A 25565-nucleotide genomic window follows, 5' to 3' on the forward strand; every position below is an offset into this window, starting at 1 on the left:
GGTTAACTGTGTTCCTCTCCACAGATGCTGTCAGACCTGCTGTTTTTTTCCAGGTATTTTTGTTTTTGTTTGGGATTTCCAGCATCCGCAGTTTTTTGCTTTTATCACCCCCGGCTCCTGTTCAGTAGCGATATGCATTACCGGCTCCGCTCCGTAGGTGGCAGTGCTGATGATGCCTTGCAGTACCGGCTCCGCCCCGTAGGGGGCAGTGCTGATGATGCCTTGCAGTACTGGCTCCGCCCGGCTGGGCATTGGCCCCACTCCCACCCACCGGCCTGTCAATCAGCCCCCACCACCATGTGACTTCCGGGGCGTTTGTGACGTCGAAAGCCGGCGCCGGAATTGTGACGCGCGGCCTCAGGGCGGCAGATTAGCGACGCAATGGGAGATAATCAGAGTCCTGCTCCCGAGAGGGAGATGAAGGTGAGGGGGGAGGAGGAGAGGGCAAGAGTGGGGGGAGGAGGTTGTGGGGATCTCGAGAAAGGTAGGGGAATTAACACATCTAAACCCTGTGCGTCACAATAAAAACATGCCCCCCCCAACCCCCACCGCCACCCTAACCTCATCCCCACCCCAACCCACACCCACCCCCATTCTCACCCTAACCTCACCCCCACCCTCACCCTTGCCCAGCCCCACCTCAACCCCCCCTCACCCACCCCCACCCTCACCCTAACCTCACCCCCACCCTCACCCACCCCCACCTCAACCCACCCCCACCCTCACCCTAACCTCACCCCTCAACCCACCCCCACCCTCACCCCCACCTTAATCTCACACCAACCCCCACCCTAACCTCACCCCTACCCCAACCCACCCTAACCTCACCCTCACACCCACCCCAACCCCAAATCTAAATCTCTTCTTCAGGGAGAGGTTAAATAGAAACGAATATAATAAAAACAAACTTGGCCAATTCAGGGGGAGATGAAATAGGTAACTAGGTCAAGAGACCCCCCCCGGCCCTGATGATACTGTACAATACCAACTTTTTTCCACCAATCTTTCTGAGATTCTCATTCGCCATCAATAGAACTGAGCAGCTGCTGTGTGTGGTTTGTGGGCCTGTGTTTTATGTTGAGGGTGAGGATTATAATTGTGTAGCATCGAGCCTTACAGGCCACCTTTAAGATTTAATTTCTGCTCCTCCCGACACCAGATCTTGGTGATATAATTTATCTACCAGTGATACAGCAGCATCGAGATCACCCTTTCCCAACTAGAGAAATTCAAGCTGGTCAGATTGCAAAAAAACACAAGGACGGAGTTGTCCAGACTTTGTGGGCTGCAATTGCCAGGGTCACCTGTGGACTTACAGAACTTTTCAGCACAGAGGGAGGCTTTTCGGCCCATCATATCAGTGCTACCTCTTTTAATGAGCATTCCAATTAGCCCACCCCAGTCCCTGCTCTTTTCCCATGGTTGTGTAAATGTTTTCCTTTTCAGTATTTATGCAATTCCATTTTGAAAGTTTGGGACACTCAATGTGTAAAATGTTGGAGGTATTTTTATATTGGCCTTAATTTACTTATTCAGAGGATGATTGTCACTGGTTCGTTTCCCATCCCTAATTGCCCTTTGGAAGATGGTGGTGACCTGCCTTCTTGAATCACTGCAGTCCCTGTGGTGTAGGTACATCCACAGTGCTGTAGGAGAGAGACTTCGAGGATTTTGATCCAGTGACAGTGAAGGAAAGACGATGTAGTTTGAAGTCAGGATGTTGTGTGGTTCGGAGGGGAGCTTGAAGGTGGTGGTGTTCCCATTTGCTGCCCTGTCCTTCTAGGGAGTAGAGGTTGTGGGTTTGTAAGGTGTTGAAGGAGTCTTGGTGAATTGCTGCAGTGCACCTTGTAGAAGTTATGCACTGCTACCTGATACTGTCTGCCCTTACAGCTTTATGTTGTTTTCCTATTGCCCTGGCATGTCGACAACCTTGTCCATTTATGTTATTATGGTGGCAAGGACATCTATACAGAAGGCTGAGTTTGTTGCCTTCCAGCATGCAGTTTCCACGTGTGCATAAAAAAATCTCATCTCTCCCTCTAGTTCTTTTGCAAATTATCTTAAATTTGTGTTTAAACAACTTCTCCTTATTTACCCCATAAAAACTGTTGATACATTTGAACACAGCTGTTTAATCCCTCCTTAGCCTTCTCTGTTTTAAGAATGACAACCCCAATTTCTTTCATCCCTCACCCCTGGCAGCATTCTAGTTAATTTCTTCTGCTCCCTCTCCAATGTTTTGCGATCCTTTGTAAAGTACAGTGCCCAGAATATATAAGAGATGAAAATTTCAACAACCTATTTGCACAATTTGTTTTAGCATCCCAGCGTTCTAGAGCCTGAGTTTGAATATTTGGAATATATGTTTAATGTTAATTTTAATCTAGTTTTGGTTTTGTTTTGTTTGTTGCAGTAGTGGTGGTGGTGTGTTATAATTCACTCACTTCTGCATGCATGTTGTAGTCATGGAGCTATGGATAGTGATGGTAGAGGCTCCAATGTTCTTTCCATCACATGGCTGACCAGGAATCTCTCCCACTCTTGCCACTTGCCATTAGTGTGCGTTGGAAGGATTTGCAGGTGGATAATAAGCCTGTTTGGTTGTGTTATGAACGTACCTTCCCTGGCCATCAGAACCCTGGGGTGGGACTCAAACCCAGATTTTCTGGCTCAGAGGCAGGGATGCTACCCACTACGCCACAAGACCTCCTTGAGGTCTCTGACTTGCCTGTAGATTTAAGAGCAAGCTGTGAATCCGAGATGCCAACTCCTTTGTGCTCAACTATGCTTTCATGTTAATCCATCTCTTGCACATTACGCCTGCAAATGTGAGTCCGTGTCATTGAGTCCAGGCCTGGGGCCCTGCTCGAGCCATATTGTCCACCAGTAATAGGCTCAGGTTTATATTCCTGAGCTGGACAGACCAGGAAAAGGCCCAGCTCTAATCCCTGGTTAAACTTGAGGTCCTACCTGCCCTCTCAGGTGGACATGAAACACCCATTGCACAATTTGAGAAGAGTAGGAGAGTTCTCCCCAGTGTCCTGGCAATATCTAACTGCAAAACTCTTAGCTGTGATCTCCCAAACTCCAGTTCCAGAATTCTGCTGGCTGGCGCCTCTCCCCTGCTGGGCTTTGCTCCACTATTGCCCCGTTTGCCTTATGTGCCCTGGCCCCTAATGATGGACTGAGTAAATTGGGTCTGTACTCTCTAGAGTTAAGAAGAATTGAGAGGTGATCTTATATACAAGATTCTGAGAGGGTAAACACTGATGTCGTTTCCCCCTGGCTGTGGGATCTGAAACACAGGAGCAGAACTCAGGATAAGGGGTAGATTATTTAGAACTGAGATGAGAATTTACTTCACTCAAAGGGCTGTGAATCTTTGGAATTCTCTACCCCAGAGGCTTGTGGATGTTCCATCGTTGAATATATTTAAGGCTGGAATAGACGGATGTTTGATCTCTCAGAATCGAGGGATATGGGGAGCGGACAGGAAATTGGGGTTGAGGTAGAAGATCCGCCATGATTGTTTAGGAATGTCTTGTGTTTCTATAACCTCGATTAAAACCTGCAGCTGAACACTTGCTGTTCCTTCCACATACCCGCTTTTCTGCAACTTCTAAAGCCCCGACGAATACCCTTTTAGACTTTTGGTTTGCTGTCTGCTCTACATCTCCTGGCTTTCATCAGTGGCTGTAGCATCCCTGAAATACTCTTTGCAACCCCCTGGTCAAATCTCCTCACCTCCTCCTAGTTTTCTGTCTAAGTCTTTAACTGTTGCTGTTGGTGATCATCCCCTAATCATATTCCAACTCAAGCTCATGTTGTTTATCTTGCCCCTAACTTGTATAAGGATGTTTCGATAAAGGTACCAAGGAAGTCCAAGTTCTACTGCAGAACTGTTACGGGAATGGTGCAGCACAGAAGGAGGCCATTCGGCTCATCATACCTTGCGCTGGCTCTGTGAAAGAGCTGTCCGCTCAAGATTCCTTCCCTTTCCCATATCCCTGCAAATAACCTCCCCTTCAAGTATTTATCCAATTTCCTTCTTGTGTTTACCTTTTGTGGTTTAATAGATGACATCATTTGTGTAAGTTTTCTGTATTGTTCCAGCACTGCTGTTTAATAATTGTTGCTGTCCCTGATTTTTGAAAGCTGCCCCATGTAATTTGCCTCCGTAGAACTTCCAGTTCCGTCAGATGAAGAAAATCCGAATCTTTGAGTCTCCAAATGAATTGCCGAAGGATCGTGTTAATCTCCTGGCCTTGTCCAATATTTATGGGCTGGTCTTTATGGGATGGAAAAGTGGCCTGAAGATTATCAACAGTCAGTATGTTGCCCTGGCTGACAAGAACGAGGGGAACATTAATGCAATAAGTAGGTATATTTTGCACCTTATTCACTTCTTCCTTTTGATTGAGGCCTCCTTCAGGCAATCTCTTTTCAGCTCTGGGTACTGAATCTTCAAAGGGTTATATTGACCTTGGATGGAGTGGATTATCATAAGAAAAATGAGTAAGCCATTCGGCCCATCATGCCTGCCCTGCTGTTCAATAAGATCATGGCTGACCTGACTGTGACTTTAACTCGACCTTCCTGCCTGTCCCCCATAACCTTTGACTCTGTTAATGAGGAGAGATTACACTGTGCAGGGATCACAATCCCAGCTTGTCGATCAGAATGGACCGGCTTTTGACGTGGTGTTTGAGATTTTGAAAGAAATTGTTAAAATAGGTAGGAAGTTTGGGGAGTGTAACAAAAGGGAATTCACCTTAAAATTAAAGCCAGGCCAGTCAGGAGTGAAGGAGACACTATTTCATGCAGAGAGGTAGAAGTGTGGAACTCTCTTCTGTAAAAAGCAATAGCTGCTGGCTCAATTAATGATTTTAAATGAGATCAAAAGACTTTTGCTTGACAGGTATGAAAGGACATGGAACTAAATTGGGTGGGTGGTTGGGGTTAAGGGATAGATCTGCATTAATCTTGTTGCATGGCAGAACAGGTGGAATATCCTCCTGTTCTTAATAGCTCAGCATGTGGAAAATAGTGGCAGAATCGGACAGAGTCAGCATGAATTTATGAAAGGAAAATCATGCTTGACAAATCTACTGGAATTTTTTGAGGGTGTAACTGGTAGAGTTGATGAGAGGCAGCCAGTGGATGTGGTTTATTTGGACTTTCAAGTGGCTTTTGACAAAGTCCCACATAAGAGATTGGCATGTAAAATTAAAGCGCGTAGGATTGGGGGTAGTGTATTGAGATAGATAGAAAACTGGTTGGCAGACAGGAAACAAAGAGTAGGAATAAACGGGTCCTTTTCCTAATGGCAGGCAGTGACTAGTGGGGTACCGCAGGGATTTGTGTTGGGACCCCTGCTATTCACAATATATATTAATGATTTAGATGAAGGAATTAAATGTAATATCTCCAAATTTTCAGATGACTCAAAGCTGGGAGGGAGGGTGAGCTGTGAGGAGGATGCAGAGATGCTTCTGTGTGATTTGGCCAAGCTGAGTGAGTGGGCAAATGCATGGCAGATGCAGTATAATGTGGATAAACGTGAGGTTATCCATTTTGGTAGCAAAAACAGGAAGGCAGCTTATTGTCTGAATGGCTATAAATTGAGAGAAGGGAATGTGCAATGGGACTTGGGTGTCCTTGTACATCAGTCACTGAAGGTAAGCATGCAGGTGCAGCAGACAGTAAAGAAGGCAAATGGTATGTTGGCCTTCATAACCAGAGGATTCGAGTACAGGAACAGGGATGTCATGCTGGAATTGTACAGGGCCTTGGTGAGACTTCACCTGGAATTTTGTGTGCAGTTTTGGTCTCCTTATCTGAGGGAGGATGTGCTTGCTATAGAGGGAGTGCAGCGAAGGTTTACCCGACTGATTCCTGGGATGGCAGGATTGACATATGAGGAGAGATTGAGTCGATTAGGATTATATTCGCTGGAGTTCAGAAGAATGAGGAGGATCTCATAGAAACCTATAAAACTCTTAACAAAACTCTAGACAGGGTAGATGTAGGAAGGATGTTCCCGATGGTGGGGGAATCCAGCACCAGGGGTCACAGTCTGAGGATATGGGGTAGACCATTTAGGACTGAGATGAGCAGAAATTTCTTCACCCAGAGAGTGATGAGCCTGTGGAATTCATTACCACAGAAAGTAGTTGAGACCAAAACATTGTATGTTTTCAAGAAGGAGTTAGATATAGCTCTTGGGGCGAAAGGGTTCAAAGGGTTTGGGGAGAAAGTGGGGGCAGGGCTATTGAGTTGGATGATCCACCATGACCATAATGAATGGGGGAGCAAGCTCGAAGGGCCAAATGGCCTACTCCTGCTCCTAGTTTCTATGTTTATGTTCTTTCTGAGTTGCCTGCTCCTGTGTCCTTGGACAATATGCAGCCTAATTGCTTCCAGGAACAGGTTTGGCAATGGAGGAGTTGCAGTTAATCCTGGCGCCCAAAGTGTTGATGGTTGGCGGCGGCGGCAGGGGGGGGGGGGGGGGGCGGGGTTGCAAACACAGTGCCGAGCTAAAGACCATTTGGTCCATTTCTTCAAGGGACATGCCAACAAAAACAAAATTTGAAAAGGAAACTCGTCAAATTTAAATTAAAATAACATTTTGGGCTGGCGGGGGGGGATCAAGTCCAGCTCCTGCAGTGCCCACTGCTCGTGGCAGTTCTTCTATATACTCTTTTGAATATACCAATATAATAAACTAATTAACAAAATAATTAACTAGTGAAGTAGCCCTTAAAGGGGCATTGTAACAAAAGCAAAGCTTTAAAGGAAACTAAACAGATTAAATTAAAGTTACATTTTTGGGGGAAATGATGCACTCCAGCCCCTGCAGTGCCCATTGGCCATGGAAGGCCTCAAGCGTACCGACAGACACCGCCTGCAGTGCCCACTGATCATGCCAATTCCTCTTCATATTCTCCTGAGCAAAGCAAATAACTAATTAAACACATTAACTAATTAACAGTCCCTGAAAGGGGCACTGTACCAAAAAAAAACTTTGAGGGAAACTTATCAAAATTAAATTAAAATAAAGCCCCTGGGGTTTGTGATGTACTCCAGCCCCTGTGCTGCACAGCAGTCTTGGCAGTTCCTCTTTATATGTGCTCAATACTTGCTTTATATGTGGATGAGTGCAGCTCCAATAACACTCGAAGCTTTCACCATCCAGGACAAAGCAACCTGCTTAATTGGCACCCCTTCCACAAACATTCACTTCCTCCACCACTGACGCACACTAGCAGCGGTGTGTACCATCTACAAGATGCACTGCAGGAATTCACCAAGCCTCCTTACTTACCTTCCAAACTCATGACCACTGCCATCTAGAAGGACAAGGGCAGCAGATACATGGGAACACTACCACCAGCAAGTTCCCCTCCAAGTCACTCATCATCCTGACTTGGAAACATGTTGCCGTTCCTTCACTGTCACTGGGTCTAAATCCTGGATCTCCCTCCCTAACAGCACAGTGGGTGTACCTACACCACATGGACTGCAGCGGTTCAAGATGGCAGCTCACCACCTTCTAATGGGCAATTGGGGATGGGCAAAAAATGTTGGCCCAGCCAGCAAAGCCCACATCCCATGAATGAATAAAAAAAATCTCAATTAATTGATACCCCCACCTGTTTAACAATACAATTAACAATAGACAGGTTGGGGGCCTTAAACTGTTAGATTGCCCTGTAACACCTTCACCAATCTCACATATGAAGAACAGTCGCTTTGAGTTTTTGGAGTTATCCCAAGATCTATGAATGAAAGAACCTCGAGGTCTCTTGAACAGGAATGGTTGAGAATTAGTGTCTTTCCATCCAATGCCAGGCCTGGAGGAATGAAGGAGAAAAACGTTGAAAAGGGTTGGGGAAGGGCTAAGAAAGTGAGCCCATTCCCTGTGTAGAGGATATTTCTGAGAAGCAGCTTTAAATTAATTGAACTTTATTTCCACCTCACTCAGCTGCCATAGTGGGATTTGAGCTCATGTCTTGGAAGCAGGCCCGTGGATTACTCATCCAGTAGCTGCAGTCCCCCTAAATGCTGCATTCTGGTGTGTGTCTGTATCTAAACCTAGCCCTCTTTCTCTTGTTACAGTCGAAGATGCCCCTCTCATGTCAGTTTCTATGAAGCTCCCAGTACACCACATTGCCCTGAGCTGTGATGATTTCACCCTGTCTGTTGCCATGACATCAGAGGAATATGGGCTGGTCATTGCCTTCTTTGATGTGCGGACGTTTTTGAACAAGGTGAGCGTTGATTTTCCTCCATGTACCCCGTAGCTTCACTGCTGTGAACAAGTTCGGTGTTTTTTACACTTGCTGTAAGTTAGTGTGAAGTTCACCTGGGAACCTTCATTTAGGCAGCATCACATAGAGGAGATGTTTACTGATCCAGTAATATCACAGAATCATACAACACAGGTGGTGGCAGTTCGGCCCATCCTATTCAACAGCACCTTCCAAACCCGCGACCTCTAACACCCAGAAGGACAAGGGCAGCAGATGCGTGGGAACGCCACCACCTGCAAGTTCCCCATCAAGTCACACACCATCCTTACTTGGAACTATATCGCTGTTCCTTCACTGTCATTGGGTCAAAGTCCTGCACTCATCTCAGAAGCACTGTGGGTGTTGGACAGCACCAAGGAGAGTCAACCACCAGTTGAGCTGCCAGCTCTCTTACCTGGTGAAACTGTTGCGACTGAGGGCCAGTTGAAAATTTCAAAGCTGAGATCGATAAATGTTTGTTAGGCAAGGGTATTAAGGGTAACAGAACCAAGTCGAGTGGTTGGAGTTAAGATATGGATCAGGTATGCTCTAATTGAATGGAGATACAGGTTTGAAGGGCTGAATGGCCTCTTCCTGTTCCTATAAGCCAAAGTTTGTTTGCTTTGAGACAGGAGAGCGTTTGACAAATACGAAATGATCCTGCCTCTCTTAATTATATTAAATCTATCATTTTATTCGTATCCCCACCAAGTGGGTAGAGAATGCATGAGGGATTCTTTAATGGGGCCTATTGTCACAGAATTGATATCAATGAATGGTTATTCAAAATTCCTATCCTTGTGTTCAAATCCTTCCATGGCCTTACCCTCCCTAACTTGGCAATCTCCTTCAGCCCTCCTTTCTCTGATCTCCCTACTTCTCCAATCCTGCCTGTTGAGCATCCGTAATTTTAATTGTTGGCCATGTCTCAGCTGCTGAGGCCCAAAGCGCTAGAATTCCCTCCCTAAACCTCTCCAACTCACCTCCTTTAAAATGCTCCTTAAAATCTATCCCTCTTGTTAATTAAATGCAATTAATATGCAGTTATTTGCTGGTGGGAGATATTAATTGGGGTTTCACTTCACAAATAAAAAGACACAAACTGAAGCTGGTTTGTGATTGAGTTAGGAGATATATGCTTGTAATGTTTCCCTCTGTAAATAAATGTTAGACTGAGTAAAGATGGGCTCCAGTTCTAACCTTCAGTTGACTTCCTTGAATATAACATCTTTGAGACCTTGACTCTCTGTTCTGATATCTCCTTATGTGGCTCAGTGTTGAGTTTGGTGTTATTGCGCTACTGTGGAGCACCTTGGAATATCTTTAGGGCTGTGCAGGGTGCTGAATAAATGCAAGCTCTTCTTGTTGTAGGAGAAACAGCAGAAGCGACCGTTTGTGTACTATAAACCGGAAACCAAGTGCACGGTGATGGATTTAAAATGGAATCCCGCAGTGAACAGTATCCTGGCTGTCTGCCAGTCTGATGGCAGCTTGACCATATTGGAAGTTACTGACATCATTAAGCAGCATGCCTCCCTTCCACCCACAGCTGGTATTACCTCATGTACGTATAGCTCTTGTTACACAGGGTGCAGGGACAGGCAAGAATTGTACTGATCCCATTGTGTCATTTGTACATTGTAGCTTGTGCCGTTAATGCTACCTGGGGTGGGTGGGGAGGGTGTTCCTGTCTGTTTTCTGCACACTGATTGTACCCTTCACTGTTTCTGTGTTGTTCAAGTAACTGGCCCACTTTGAGTTTACGGCTTGCAAATCTGCAACAAAACTTTGGTCAAGTATTTTTTTTAAAAAGTGATAATTGGCCAGATTGGGCTAGGAAATTGGTGCAGCGGGTCATGACCTTTGACCTTGTGAGATGCTGTGCAGTATAATTGTGTCTGTGGGGAATTGTTTGCTCCCTGATCTTGCCACTATGCCCAGGCTCAACAAAGTGTCCTAGAAATGAGAGCTTCTAACTTGTGATCGTGGGCCACAACCCATGGGTGTGAAACTCTGTCCAGGGGGAGGTGTGGCATAGGGGTTTGTCACTCGCCTGCTAATCTAGGCAAATGCTCTGGGGACATCGGCTCAAATCTCATCAGGGCGGCCGGTGGAATTAAAATTAATAATTCAATTAATTAAAAGATCTGGATTTTTTTTTATTCATTCATCTGTTGCCCATCATTTGTTGAGAATTGAGTGGCTTGTAGGCCATTTCAGAGGGCAGTTAAGAGTCAACCACATTGCTGTGGGTCTGGAGTCACATGTAGGCCAGACCAGGTAAGGATGACAGATTTCCTCCCCTAAAGGACATTAATGAACCAGATGGGTTTCTACAACAATGGTTTCATTAGAATTTTAATTCAAATTTCACCATCTGCTGTGGTGGGATTCGAACCCCAGCCCCCAGAACATTATCCTGGATCTCTGGATTACTAGTCCAGTGACAATGCCACTATGCCACCAACTCCCCCCTAAATATAAAAGCTAGCCTGAGTAATGTTGACTATGACATTATCATTGATTGTCAAAACCTTAATGCCCTTTAGGGAAGGAAATCTGACATCCTTATCTGGTCTGGTCTACATGTGACTCTAGACTCTTAGCAGTGTGGTTGACTATTAACTGCTCTCGAGAGCAATTCGGGATGGGCAACAAATACTGGCCTTGCCAGCGATGCCAGAATCCCATGAACCCATTAAAGAATAGCCAACCTGTGACATGGCATTTTGAAGCAAAGCCCCTCTCTCTGTCCTCTTTCTGCTTCCTCAGGAGTTTGCTGTTGTGAAGTGTGTAGTTGGGCTGGGGAAGTAGGCCACCCCTGGAAATTTCACATGTTGTGTCTCTCCCTCCCCCTCCTTAGTGTGCTGGAGTCCAAAAGGGAAGCAGCTGGCTGCTGGTCGACAGAATGGGACGGTGGTTCAGTACTCACCGGTAAGTTCCAGTGGATTTTTAGCATCCTTTTTCAAATCCCTCCATTTGTTTTGCTCCTCCCTATCTTTGTTATGCCCTCCAGCCCTATAACCCTCTGAGTTATCTGCACTCCTCCAATTCTCCATCACTGACATTAATCGCTCCACCATTGGCACTGTGCCTTCAGCTGCCTGGACCCTAAGCTTTGGAATTCCCTCCCTAAACCTCTCCTACTTTCTCTCCAGCTTTAGGATAGTCCTTAAAACCAATGCCACCTGGCCTATCTCGTGTATTTTGGTTCTTAAGGGCAATTAGGGATGGACAACAAATGCTGGCCAATGAATGAATAAGATGAGTGGCAGGGCAGATGATTGGACAATATAAAGAACTGCAGAGAAAGGTTAATCAGGAGAAAGAAATTAGAGTTTGAGAGGAAGCTAGTTAGAAATGTAAAAACGGATAGCAAGAGTTTCGACAGGTACTTAAAAAGGAAAAGAGTAAGTAAAGTGACTGTTGGTCCTCTAGAGAGTGATGGTGGGGTGTTACTAGTAGATAATAAGGAAATGGAGAGGGAAATGAACAAATGTTTAGCTTCTGTGTTCACTATAGAGGACACAAAAAACATTCCAGTAATAGCCACAAATCAGGAGGTGAACGGGGGAAAGGAACTTGGTGACATTGAAGTCACTAGGGGAATGGCACTGAGCAAATTGATGGAGCTATGGGCTGGTAAGTCTCCGGGTCCCAATGGACTACATCCTAGGGTCTTAAAAGAGGTGGCTAATGAGGTAGTTGATGCACTGGTGTTCATTTTCCAAAATTCGCTAGATTCTGGAAAGGTTCCATCAGACTGGAAAGTAGCAAATATAACCTCTCTCTATTCAAGAAGGGAGGGAGGCAGAAAACAGGACATTATAGATCAGTTAGCTTGACATCTATTGTGGGGAAATTATTAGAATCGATCATCGAGGAGGTTATAGCTGGGCACTTAGAAGAGCTGAAGGCAATTGGGAAGAGACAGCTTGGTTTTGTGAAAGGAAAATCATGTTTAACCAATTTATTGGAGTTTTTTGAAGGAGCAACATGCGCAGTGGATAAAGGGGCACCCAGGGACAGTGCTGTAATCGGGGGTCACGGGGGCAGTGGGGGAATTGGGGGACCAGGGGGCAGTGGGGTCTCAGGGGATGCAGGCACAGTGTGGGAATTGTGGATATGGGAACAGTGTGGGAATTGTGGATGTGGGGACAGTGTGGGAATTGTGGATGTGGGGACAGTGTGGGAATTGTGGATGTGGGGACAGTGTGGGAATTGTGGATGTGGGGACAGTGTGGGAATTGTGGATGTGGGGACAGTGTGGGAATTGTGGATGTGGGGACAGTGTGGGAATTGTGGATGTGGGGACAGTGTGGGAATTGTGGATGTGGGGACAGTGTGGGAATTGTGGATGTGGGGACAGTGTGGGAATTGTGGATGTGGGGACAGTGTGGGAATTGGGGGTGTGGGGACAGTGTGGGAATTGGGGGTGTGGGGACAGTGTGGGAATTGTGGATGTGGGAACAGTGTGGGAATTGTGGATGTGGGGACAGTGTGGGAATTGTGGATGTGGGGACAGTGTGGGAATTGGGGATGTGGGGACAGTGTGGGAATTGTGGATGTGGGAACAGTGTGGGAATTGTGGATGTGGGAACAGTGTGGGAATTGTGGATGTGGGGACAGTGTGGGAATTGGGGATGTGGGGACAGTGTGGGAATTGGGGATGTGGGGACAGTGTGGGAATTGGGGATGTGGGGACAGTGTGGGAATTGGGGATGTGGGGACAGTGTGGGAATTGGGGATGTGGGGACAGTGTGGGAATTGGGGATGTGGGGACAGTGTGGGAATTGGGGATGTGGGGACAGTGTGGGAATTGGGGATGTGGGGACAGTGCGGGAATGGGGGAATGCGGGGCTGGTGCGGGAATGGGGGAATACGGGGCCGGTGTGGGACTGGGGGAATGCGGGGCCGGTGTGGGAATGGGGGAATGCGGGGCCGGTGCGGGACTGGGAGAATGCGGGGCCGGTGCGGGAATGGGAGAATGCGGGGTCGGTGCGGGAATGGGGGAACGCGGGGCCGGTGCGGGACTGGGAGAATGCGGGGCTGGTGCGGGAATGGGAGAATGCTGGGTCGGTGCGGGAATGGGGGAATGCGGGGCTGGTGCGGGAATGGGGGAACGCGGGGCCGGTGCGGGACTGGGAGAATGCGGGGCCGGTGCGGGAATGGGGGAATGCGGGGCCGGTGCGGGAATGGGGGAACGCGGGGCCGGTGTGGGACTGGGAGAATGCGGGGCCGGTGCGGGACTGGGAGAATGCGGGGCTGGTGTGGGAATGGGAGAATGCGGGGCTGGTGTGGGAATGGGAGAATGCGGGGCTGGTGCGGGAATGGGAGAATGCGGGGCTGGTGCGGGAATGGGAGAATGCGGGGCTGGTGTGGGAATGGGAGAATGCGGGGCTGGTGCGGGAATGGGAGAATGCGGGGCTGGTGTGGGAATGGGAGAATGCGGGGCTGGTGCGGGACTGGGAGAATGCGGGGCTGGTGCGGGACTGGGAGAATGCGGGGCTGGTGCGGGAATGGGAGAATGCAGGGCTGGTGCGGGACTGGGAGAATGCGGGGCTGGTGTGGGACTGGGAGAATGCGGGGCTGGTGCGGGACTGGGAGAATGCGGGGCTGGTGCGGGACTGGGAGAATGCGGGGCTGGTGCGGGAATGGGGGAATGCGGGGCTGGTGTGGGAATGGGAGAATGCGGGGCTGGTGTGGGAATGGGAGAATGCGGGGCTGGTGCGGGACTGGGAGAATGCGGGGCTGGTGCGGGACTGGGAGAATGCGGGGCTGGTGCGGGAATGGGAGAATGCGGGGCTGGTGTGGGAATGGGGGAACGCGGGGCTGGTGTGGGAATGGGGGAATGCGGGGCTGGTGTGGGACTGGGGGAATGCGGGGCTGGTGTGGGAATGGGAGAATGCGGGGCTGGTGTGGGACTGGGAGAATGCGGGGCTGGTGTGGGAATGGGGGAATGCGGGGCTGGTGTGGGAATGGGAGAATGCGGGGCTGGTGTGGGAATGGGGGAATGCGGGGCTGGTGTGGGAATGGGAGAATGCGGGGCTGGTGTGGGACTGGGAGAATGCGGGGCTGGTGTGGGAATGGGAGAATGCGGGGCTGGTGTGGGACTGGGAGAATGCGGGGCTGGTGTGGGAATGGGAGAATGCGGGGCTGGTGTGGGACTGGGGGAATGCGGGGCTGGTGTGGGAATGGGGGAATGCAGGGCCAGAGCGGGAATGCGGGGCCGGTGCGGGACTGGGGGAATGTGGGGCCGGTGCAGGAATGGGGGAATGCGGGGCCGGCGCGGGACTGGGGGAATGTGGGGCCGGCGCGGGACTGGGGGAATGTGGGGCCGGTGCGGGACTGGGGGAATGTGGGGCCGGTGCGGGACTGGGGAAATGTGGGGCCGGTGCAGGAATGGGGGAATGCGGGGCCGGTGCGGGACTGGGGGAATGTGGGGCCGGTGCGGGAATGGGGGAATGCGGGGCCGGTGCGGGACTGGGGGAATGTGGGGCCGGTGCAGGAATGGGGGAATGCGGGGCCGGAGCGGGAATGGGGGAATGCGGGGCCAGTGCAGGAATGGGAGGGACATGGGACCAATATTGTATTCGGGGAAATCTGGGCCCAGTGGGGGAAGGAGACACGGGGCTAGTGCGGGAATTTGGGGGACCCGTGGCCGGCGTGGGAAGCGGGGGGACATTGCGGGAAGCGGCGGTCCTGGGGACAGTGGGGAAGCGGGGGTCCTGGGGACAGTGGGGAACCGGGGGGACAGTGCAGGAAGCGGTGGGACCCGGGGACAGTGGGGAAGCGCGGGCACCCAGGGATAGTGGGAACGCGGGGGACAGTGCAGGAAGCGAGGGGACCCGGGACAGTGGGAACACGGGGGACAGTGCAGGAAGCGAGGGGACCCGGGACAGTGGGAACGCGGGGGACAGTGCAGGAAGCGAGGGGACCCGGGACAGTGGGAATGCGGGGGACAGTGCAGGAAGCGAGGGGACCCGGGACAGTGGGAACGCGGGGGACAGTGCAGGAAGCGAGGGGACCGGGGGACAGTGGGAACGCGGGGGACAGTGCAGGAAGCGAGGGGACCCGGGGACAGTGGGAACGCGGGGGACAGTGCAGGAAGCGAGGGGACCCGGGGACAGTGGGAACGCGGGGGACAGTGCAGGAAGCGGGGGACCCAGGGACAGCGGGGGACAGTGCAGGAAGAGGGGGATCCGGGGACAGTGGACAGTGGGGAAGCGGGGGACTTGAGGACGGTGGGGACCCGGGGGGACAGCTTGGGAAGCGGGGGACCTGGGGACAGTGGGGAAGCGGGGGACCCGGGGACAGTGGGGAAGCGGGGGATGCGGGAATGCGGGGGACCCGGGGACAGCGTGGGAAGCGGGGGACCCGGGGACAGTGGGGAAGCGGGGGACCCGGGGACAGTGGGGAAGCGGGGGATGCGGGAATGCGGGGGACCCGGGGACAGTGGGAACGCGGGGGACCCGGGGACAGTGCAGGAAACGGGGGGACCCAGGGACACTGGGGAAGCGAGGGGACCCAGGGACAGCGCAGGAAGTGGGGGACCTGTGGACAGGCAGGAAGCGGGGGACCTGGGGGAAGCGGGGGCGGGTGCAGGATCTGGGTGCATGTGGGAACCGGTGGGTATGGGGGCAGTGTATGTACCAGGGCATGTAGGGACATTGTGGGAAGGTGGAGTTAAAGTAGAAGCTTTTGTTGAATGGCGGAGCAGGCCCGAAGGGGCTCTTACTCCTATTTCTTACTCTTTTAGTTTTTCAACGTGAAAATGCTACGAGTTTTTCTTTTTCTCTAGGTGCTACAAGAAAAGAAGGTCATCCCGTGTCCCCCTATGTACACCTCAGATAATCCAGTCAAAGGTAGGAAACATAGATTCCGAGGATTGCGCACCATTTGGCCCATCTTTCCTTTGCCAGCTCTTTGAAAGAACTATCTAATTAGTTCCACTGCCGACTCCTTTCCCCATAGCCCTGCACATTCCTTCAGGTTTTCATTCCAATTCCTTTTTGAAAGTTATTATTGAATCTTCTTCCACTGCCCTTTCAGGCAGCGCCTTCCAGATCCTAACTTGTCGCTCAAAAAAAAAATTCTCATCTCCCTCCTGATTCTTTTGATCATGACGTTCTGGCATAGACTCGATGGGCCAAATGGCCTCCTCCTGTGCTATAATGATGTTAAATCCGTGTCCTCTGGTTACTGCCCTGCCAGTGGAAACAGCTCCTCCTATTTACTCTTATCAAAACCCTTCATACTTTTGAACATCTCTATTAAATCTTCCCTTCACCTTCTCTGCTCTAAGGAGAACAATTCCAGCTTCTCCAGCCCCTCCATATAACTGAACTCCCCCATCCCTGATAGCATTCCAGTAAATGTCCTCTGTGCCTGCTCTAAGGCCTTGACATCCTTCCCCAAGTGTGGTGCCCAGAATTGCACGCACTGTTCCAGCAGGGTCCTAACCAGTGAGTTATAAAGTTTTAGCATAAAACCAGGATCCTGCATGTATTTTAGCCGTATCAACTTGTCTTGCCACCATCAAGAATTTGTGTATGTAAACTTTCAGGTGCTGGAAATTGTCGCTTTAAAATTGTATCACTTAGTTTATATTGCCTTCCCTCATTGTTCCTCTCAAAATACGTCGCTGTTAATTCAACATTTAATACGCGGTGTTATGACAGAATGCAGACTCTGGGGACCTCTAGTGGCAGAAATGAGTTGTGCAATGCTGCAGTTTCTTAGCTTGTAAATTTGCCCTGTAGCATTTTTGTTCTTTAAATCCTTAGAGAATCTTGGTTTTGGGGCCGGTGCCTTGACTCAGTGAGATATCGGAACTGTCCAAAGTAAAGCCCTGCAGTGACTTTAGAAACAGGAAGAGGCCGTTCAGCCCGTCGAGCCTGCAGTGCCATTCAGATAGATCACAATTGTCCTGCATCTGAAATCCCTTTGCTCCGAATCTCTTGAGACCCTTGCTGAATAAAAATGTATTGACCTCGGTCACAAAAATTCCTTTCACACATTTTAGCCAACATCCTGAATGGCCTACTTCTGCTCCTAAGTCCTATGTTCCTATTATCACTCCCGCTGCACATGGTTTACAACTTTCGACCTGTTTGTAATGGCCATGACTTCCCAGCAACAGGTATGAAAGAATGAAATTGCCTTTCAATAGTGGCTTGTCACCACCCCCTGGGCCGTCCCAAAGCACTTTACAGCCAATGAAGTGTAACCACTGTCAGAATGGTGAAAGATGGTGAAACGTTCAAAGGTTCAAGCTGAATCGGGGGAGTTTTTATGGCTGCGATCTCCGAATTAGTGACCTCCCATACACATGGCTGTAACAGGACACTTGTATTCTCTGCCACTGGGGATATTGCTCCTCTCCCATAAGAGTTCAGGTGTGGACACTCCAAATTATGCTTTCAATGAAAAACACGAGGGTTGTTTTGAAATAAAAGGGCTTGCCTAACGGAATGCTGATGCCTCCCTGCGTCTGGGTTATTTTGACATGCCAAGTGTTGGATTTTTCTTGCTAAGATTGCACCTTTTCCTTTGGCAGTGTTGGATATCTGCTGGATCAGCACGTACGTTTTTGCTGTGACGTACATGGCAGCTGATGGATCGCTGGAGAGTCCGCCCGAGCTCCTGATCATTTCCCTGGCGGTAGGCTCTCTGTCTTTAGCCATGCTTTGAATTTTCACAACAAGTCATGTGTATAATCCTCTAACAAGAACACCTCGCACATTCTACTACGTTAACGGCAACTGTGCGAATGCATGTCGTTTGCCCAGCTAGCAGATTCAGAGGTAGTGGGTTCAGGCCCCACTCCAGAGACTTTGAAACTAGTGCAGGCTGACACGCTCTTTGCAGTACCGAGGGGTTGCTACACTCTTCGACATGCTGTCTTTCTGATGAGACTTTAAGTAGAGGCCCTGACTGCCCTCGGCTGTCACAATTATGAAAAGTAGCCAGGACGTTCTCTGCAGTGCCCCGGTCAATATTCATCACTCAACCTATATTGGTTATGTATAAAAAAAATCTAGTGCTTTACTAAAGTGATGTTTGCTGATCCTAAACCTCATTGCAACCTTGGTTCAAGCATGGGCAAAAGAGGTGATCTCCTGAGGTGAGGTGAGACTAACTGCCCTTGACATCAAGGCTGCATTTGACTGAGTATCAAGGAGCCCTGGCAAAACTGGAGTCAGTGGGAATCAGGGGAAAACTCTCTGCTGGTTGGAGTTATACCTAGCACAAAGGTAGATGGTTGTGGTTGTAGGAGGTCAATCATCTCAGCAGGACACCACTGCTGGAGTTCCTCAGGGTAGTGTCCTTGGCCCAGCCATCTTAAGCTGCTTCATCAATGACCCTCCTTCCATCATGAGGTCAGAAGTGGGGATGTTTGCACACTATTCAGCACCATTCATGACTCCTCAGACACTGAGGGAGTCCATGTCCAAATGCAGCAAGACCTGGGCAATATCCAGGCTTGGGCTGGCAAATAACATTTGTACCGCCAAGTATCAGGCAATGGCCATCTCCAACAAGAGAGAATCTAACCATCACCCCATGACGTTCAATGGCATTACTATATCTGAATCCCCGATTATCAACACTCTGGGGGTTACCATTGACCGGAAATTGAACTGGACTAGCCATACAAGAGCAGGTCAGAGGCGAGGGATCCTGCAGCAAGTAACTCACCTCCTGACTCCCCAAAGCCTGTCCACCATCTACAAGGCACAAGTCAGGAGTGTGATGGAATACTCTCCACTTGCCTGGATGAGTGCAGCTCCAACAATACTCAAGAAGCTTGACAGAGTCCAGGACAAAGCAGTCCGCTTGATTGGCACCCCATCCACAAACATTCACTCCCCCACCACTGACGCATCTTGGCAGCAGTGTGTACCATCTACAAGATGCACTGGAGGAACTCACCAAGGCTCTTTAGCACCTTTCCAATCCACAACCACTACCATCTAGAAGGGCAAAGGCAGCAGACACATGGGAATGCCACCATCTGGAAGTTCCCCTCCAAGCTGCTCACCATCCTGACTTGGAAATATCTCGCCGTACCTTCACTTATGCTGGGTCTAAATCCTGGAACTCTCTCCCTAACAGCACTGTGGGTGTACCTACACCACATGGATCGCAGCGGTTCAAGAAGGCAGCTCACCACCACCTTCTCAAGGGCAGTTAGGGATAGGCAATAAATGTTGGCCTAGCCAGCAACACCCACATCCTGAGAATGAATAGTTAAAACAAAATAATTACGGGTGACTAAACTTTACACAGTGCTGGCTTGGCTGTCAAGTGGTTTTGAATGTCTTGAAATTTTATTTTCTTTATTCTTTAATGGGATGTGGGCATCGTTGGCTGGGCCAGCATTTATGCCCGTCTCTAGTTGCCCTTGAGAAGGTGGTGATGAGCTGCTGCCTTTTTGAACCGCTGCAGTCCCTGTGGTGTAGGTACATCCACTGTGCTGTTAGGAAGGGAATTCCAGGATTTTGACCCAGCGACAGTGAAGGAACAGCGATATATTTCCAAGTCAGAATGGTGAGCAGGTTGGAGGGGAATTTCTAGGTGGTGGTGTTTCCATGCATCTGCTGCCCTTGTCCTTCTAGGTGGGTGTGGTCGTAAGTTTGGAAGATGCTGTCAAAGGAGCCTTGGTGAGCTTCTGCACTGCATCTTGTAGATGGTACACGCTGCTGCCACTGTGCATCAGAGGTGGAGGGAGTGAATGTTGAAGCGGGCTGCTTTGTCCTGGTTGGTGTCGAGCTACTTGAGCTGCACTCATCCAGGCAAGTGGGGAGTATTCCATCACATTCCTGACTTGTTCCTCGTAGATGATGGACAGGCTTTGGGGAGTCAGGAGGTGAGTTACTCAGCACTGGATTCCCAGTCTCTGACCTGCTCTTGTAGAGACAGGTCTTGAAAGGGGCTATCTGAATGCGAGTTTGTTCTTTCTTTAACCATCTGGGCCATTGTGAAAAACCTGGCGGAATATTTAGCAGGGATATGAGAAATGGGCTGGGATTGCAGGGAAAATGAGGGTTGAGGCTGCGGAGGGATTTCAAAGCAAATTAAAGGAACATTTGGTCTATTCCCAAGGAAGATGGCTGTTTAACAAGGAATGTCGGTCTTAAACTATGGATGGATTTTTCTTTTAAGAATTGACCATTGCCATCCTGAAATGTCTCCAGGAATTGAATGTCCGTTCTATCTAGCTGTGTCATCTATACAGTTCAATGTGAAAATATTTAGACTTTCACCATAAGAGAACAAGTGAATTTTTTTTTCAGAAAAAGGATGAGAAACGAGAGGACCAGTTCTTGAATTTTAATGACTTGTGTTTTGGAGTGTCTACGGAGAGGCAGCACCATTACTACCTGCAATACCTTGAGAACTGGTGCGTTAAGAGTACAGCTTTCATTCACAGTGTGTATAGTAAGCGGCAAAATTGATGAGATCCAGTGCGTAAATCGTACCTTGTGGTTTGGATTCTTCATCCAAAAACCTGGGGCGCAACTGGTTCACTTGTCCCTAAATTGTTTTCTTTTTTCACTGGGAGCATCATAGCAGAGCTTGACTCTTGACATCCCCTGGCATCCACATGTTCAGGCTTTGCTGAATCACCATCTGGGAACTGTGAAAAGGATAGTGACAGATTTCAAGAGGAGACAGACTGGTTGATCGGGTGGGTGTGTGGTAGATGAAATTTAATGCAGAGAAGTATGAATTGATTCATTTTGGTAGGAAGAATGGGGAAAGGCAACATAAATTAGAGGTTACACTTCTAAGACAGTGCAGGAACAGATGGACCTGAGGGTATAGGTGCAAAAATTGTTAAAGGTGGCAAGACAGGTTGAGAAAGTGGTTAAAAGGACAAACGGAATCCTGGGCTTTATAAATAGAGGCATAGAGTATGAAAGCAAGGAAGATATGATGAAACTTTATAAACCAATTGTTCCGTCTCAGCTGGAGCCTTGCATCAATTCTGGGCACCGCACTAAGAAGGAGGTGAAGGCATTGTCAAGGATGCATAATGATTTGCCTGAATGGTTACAGCAATGAGGGACTTCAGTTACATAGATTGGAGAAGCTGGGCCTGTTCTCCTTAGAGAAACAATGGTTAAGAGGAGATTTTATTGAGGTTTTAAAAATCATGAAGGGTCTGCATAGAGTAGCTAGAGAGCAACTGTTCTCATGGGTGGGAGGATCAGAGGGGACAGATTTAAAACAAATGCCAAAAGAAGGAAAGGCGACATGAGGAAAATCTTTTTATGTAGTGAGTGCTTAGGATCTGGAATGCACTGCCTGAGTGTGTGGTAGAGACAGATTCAGTTATAGCTTTCAAAAGGGAATTGGATAATTATCAGAAGAGAGAAAATTTGCAGGGCTACAGTTGTTTGCCACCCCTTTGCCACAGTCCTGGATGAAATCGGCTGACTCAGAGATTGAACCTGCTACCTTCCAACCAGTTGTGGTTCAGTGGGTGGCACTCTCATCTCGGAGTCAGGTTGTGTGTTGGGGTCCACTCTAGATACTTTGCACAGAATTCAGCCTGACATTCTCAATGCAGTACTAAGGGAGCCCTGCACTGTCAGAGGCACTTTCAGCTGAGGCTTCGCTGCTCTCTCAGCAAGATGCAAAAGATCCCAAGGCATTGTTTTGAAGAAGAGCAAGTTAGTCCTCCCTGTGTTCAGACCAATATTTATCCCTCAATCAACATCACTAAAACAGATTATCTGGTTATTATCTCATTATTTGAGGGAGCTTGCTGTGTGCAAATTGGTTGCGGCAATTCCCACATTTCAACAGGGAAATAGTTTATTGGTGGTAAAGCACTTTGGGATGCCTTGAGATCATGAAAGGTGGCGTATAAATGCAAATTCTTTTTTTTAAAACAGCTGGACCATTCAAAAAGCTCAGGCAAAATGGACTGGTTGGGACCCAATGGCCATTTCTGTGCCATACATCCGATAGAATATTGAGCATCTCTTGTGTAAAATCCATTTCCGAGTTTGACTAACCTGTGGTTCGTTTGGCCTGTGAATTATTCAGTCTGTCTCATTAAAAACTAATTCACTGAGAAATGTACTGTGTCGTGTCATGTTGGCCTCACCTGCATTTAAGTTGTGAACAAGTTACTGAGCTGTTCTTAATAAATTAAACAACATTAGCATATCCTCACTGCTTGTGTACATGTGTGTACCATAAAGGAACTCGCTCTAAAGCAGTTGTTAATCAAAACATTAGTTTGTCATGAAGTATTCACAGAATAGAAGAACATTAAGGTTTGAGGCTTAATGTCTAGAATTTGGCTTAGAGATGCTGACTGACTGCTGTATCCAATTCATGCTGTATTATTTACAGGGATCTCATCCTGGCCTCATCAGCAGCATCCATTGAAGTCAGCATTGTTGCTCGACAACCAGACAAGGTAACACCACTGATTTTCAAAGGTATTTTTAAATGGAGATAATCTATCCATTAATATGAAAAGCGGCTGGAAATGTGGCTATTTGAAGTGTGTTGCCACTGTAGATATTTGATCCAGGCCACAGATGGCCAAACTCTAATGGTAGCAATGTAGGTTAATAAGGCCAATAAACAAAGCACAGGGGTTAATATCTACAGGCAGAGGAATTATATCAAACTTGTATTGAGCCTTGTCTAGACCACTCCTGCAACACTGTGTGAACAGTCGTCGTCTCCCTATTATAGGAAGGATACAGAGGCACTGGAGAAGGTGCAGAAAAAGATTTACAGAGACGACACCAGAACTGATGGGTTACACCTACCAGCAAAGACTAAACAGACTGAGGCTCTTTTTTTTGTATAAAGGAGAAGGCTGATGGGTGACTTGATAGAGACCTTTAAAATTATGAAGGGACTTGATTGGGTAGACAAGGAGACAATGCCTTTAGTTGTTGGGGAAACCAAAGCGAGGGGCCATAAATATCAGATAGTCACTAATAAATCCATAGAGAATTCAGCAGAAACTTCTTTATCCAGAAAGAGTGGTAAGAATGTGGAACTCGCTACCAAGTGCAGAGGTTGAGGCAAATGGCATTGATGCAGTTGAGGGGAAAACATGAGGGGAAAAAAGGAATAGAACGTTATGCTGTTGAGGGTTAGATAAAATGGGAGTGAGAGGTTCTTGAGGAACATAAGCCATGGTCTCGATGGGCCGCTTCTATGCTGTAAATTTAATACAAATCTCTGAACATTTTTTGCTTCTCATGTAGGCCAGCTGGGAGCTTTGGGTCCTGGAGGATGCAGCTCGAGCAGAATTTCCTGTGACTGAGAACAGTGATGACACCATGCCAGTTGGTGTTGGAGTCGATCTCACCAATCAGCAATCAGTCACCATAGGTGAGCGTTTCACTCTTGGTTTATAAATTGATATTTGGGATGTACTTATCCATGTGTGATTACCTGTCGTTAACCCTACCCGTTGACGGGGCATACTGGAGAAAACAACTCTGCACCCCTTATAAACAGTGGCCATGGGATTATTTACCTCTAACCCGAGAGGGCATGTGAGGTCTTGGTTTAACACTTTATCCAGAAGGTGCCACCTCCCGACAGTGCTGCATTCCTTCAGTACTGGTACTGGGAGTGTCAGCCTGGATTTTGTGCTCAAGTCCCAGAGGTATGACTTGAAATCTGATTTTGAGGTGATAGTGTGAGCCACTGAGCCATACGTGCTGAGAGAATTCTGTCTCCCATTTTGCAGTAATTTGTTTGTTCTTGTTTTTATATCTTTTTGATTCCTGCGTCCATTTTTACAACTGGAACTGCCTTTGTTAGCTTATGATGTGCTCTGTCAGTGGTGGAGGTATGAAAAAATTGTCATGGTTAGGAAATAAGTATTACAATGATTTTAACATTCTTAATTTTGTTGTTCAATGCCTCAATGGTCTTGTCCCTCCCTATTTCTGTAACCTTCTCCATCCCCAAAACCCTTCAAAATCCCTCTTGAGAACCCTCAATTTTAATTGTTCCACCATTGGTGGTTTTCCCTTCAGCTATCAAGGCCCTAAGCTCCGGAATTCACTCCGTAAACCTTTCCGTCTCTTTACTTCACTTTCTGCCTTGAAGATGCTCCTTAAAATCTGACTCTTTGACCAGAGTTATCACTGTCTTGTGTGACTTGGAGTCTAATTTTGCTTCAGAATACTCAGGTGAAGTGTCTAGTGATGTTTTACTGTGTTAAAGCTGCTATATAAATATAAGTTGTTGTATGTGAAGGGTAGCAAATATAAATGTGTGTTTATTGGGAAGGAAATGACTACCCTAAGTGTGCAGGGAAAGCACACATGAGCTGAGATTCCTCTTCGCCTGCGTATTTGATAATTATATGCACCATGGAATCAGTTTAATTAATTCAGAATGAAGCCAACATAGAATTGAACAAACTCTTTGCTTGGTAATAATCTTCAATTCATTGGATGTTTTTTTTAACCATCTTAAATGAAATTCATTTGCTCTTTTTGCAGGCAGTGAGAAGGTTTTCCCTCCTTGTCCTATCTTAATGTTGCTCTCAACCGATGGAGTTCTTTGTCCATTCTACATGCTCAACTCGATACCTGGAGTGAAGACAGGGATGAAACCCCCACGATGCCCAAGGCTTGAAGGGGAGAGAGAACCTAAACCGGGTATGGGTTACACCTACATATAGCAGAAGAACTACATAGGATCATAGCTTTCTAAGCATAGAAGAGGGCCATTTGACCCATTTGCAGCTGTGCTGACTCTGAAAGAACTGTTCACTTGGTCCTATTCCTTTTTAAGAGCTGCAATTGACATTGCTTCCATCTCTGTTTATAATGGGTTCAATCCCCACTCCAGCGACTTGTTCCCTTACTCCAAGCTGACACTCCTGGCGCACTACCGAAGGAGTGCCGCACTGTCAAAGGTGTTGTCTTTCAAAAGAGATGTTAAACTAAGGCCCCCATCTGCCATTTCAGGTGGATGTAAAAGATCCCACAGCTCTATTTTGAAGAGGAGCAGGGGTATTCTTCCAGATGTCCTAGCCAATATTTATCTCCAGAGCTTCACAGACAATCAAGTACTTTTAAAGTGTAGTCATTGTTGTAATGAGGGATACCGTCAACTGGTTTGCTTGCCCACAGGAAGGTCCCACAAATTGTTATAGTCCACACCATCTGTTTTTAATGATATCGGTTGAGGGGTAAATATGTGCCAGGGCATGGGGAAACCACCCTGCTCCTCTTTGAATAGTGCCATAGGATCTTTTACAGCCACCTT

General features: G+C 48.0%; 1 protein-coding gene across 1 annotated transcript in view; it reads left to right on the forward strand.

The window, feature by feature from the left end:
• Positions 1 to 297: 297 nt before the first annotated feature.
• Positions 298 to 25565, forward strand: part of nup214 (nucleoporin 214) — a 121892-nt gene continuing 96624 nt past the window's right edge. The window contains exons 1-11 of the mRNA XM_041194465.1: positions 298 to 423; positions 4182 to 4377; positions 8119 to 8270; positions 9663 to 9855; positions 11155 to 11225; positions 16093 to 16156; positions 17851 to 17954; positions 20591 to 20697; positions 22665 to 22731; positions 23540 to 23666; positions 24794 to 24952. Coding sequence (XP_041050399.1) covers positions 382 to 423; positions 4182 to 4377; positions 8119 to 8270; positions 9663 to 9855; positions 11155 to 11225; positions 16093 to 16156; positions 17851 to 17954; positions 20591 to 20697; positions 22665 to 22731; positions 23540 to 23666; positions 24794 to 24952 — 1282 coding nt within the window. The 5' untranslated portion in view covers positions 298 to 381. The remainder of the gene's footprint in view (positions 424 to 4181; positions 4378 to 8118; positions 8271 to 9662; positions 9856 to 11154; positions 11226 to 16092; positions 16157 to 17850; positions 17955 to 20590; positions 20698 to 22664; positions 22732 to 23539; positions 23667 to 24793; positions 24953 to 25565) is intronic.

This window comes from Carcharodon carcharias, chromosome 8, assembly GCF_017639515.1.
Source record: "Carcharodon carcharias isolate sCarCar2 chromosome 8, sCarCar2.pri, whole genome shotgun sequence".
NCBI lineage: Eukaryota > Metazoa > Chordata > Chondrichthyes > Lamniformes > Lamnidae > Carcharodon > Carcharodon carcharias.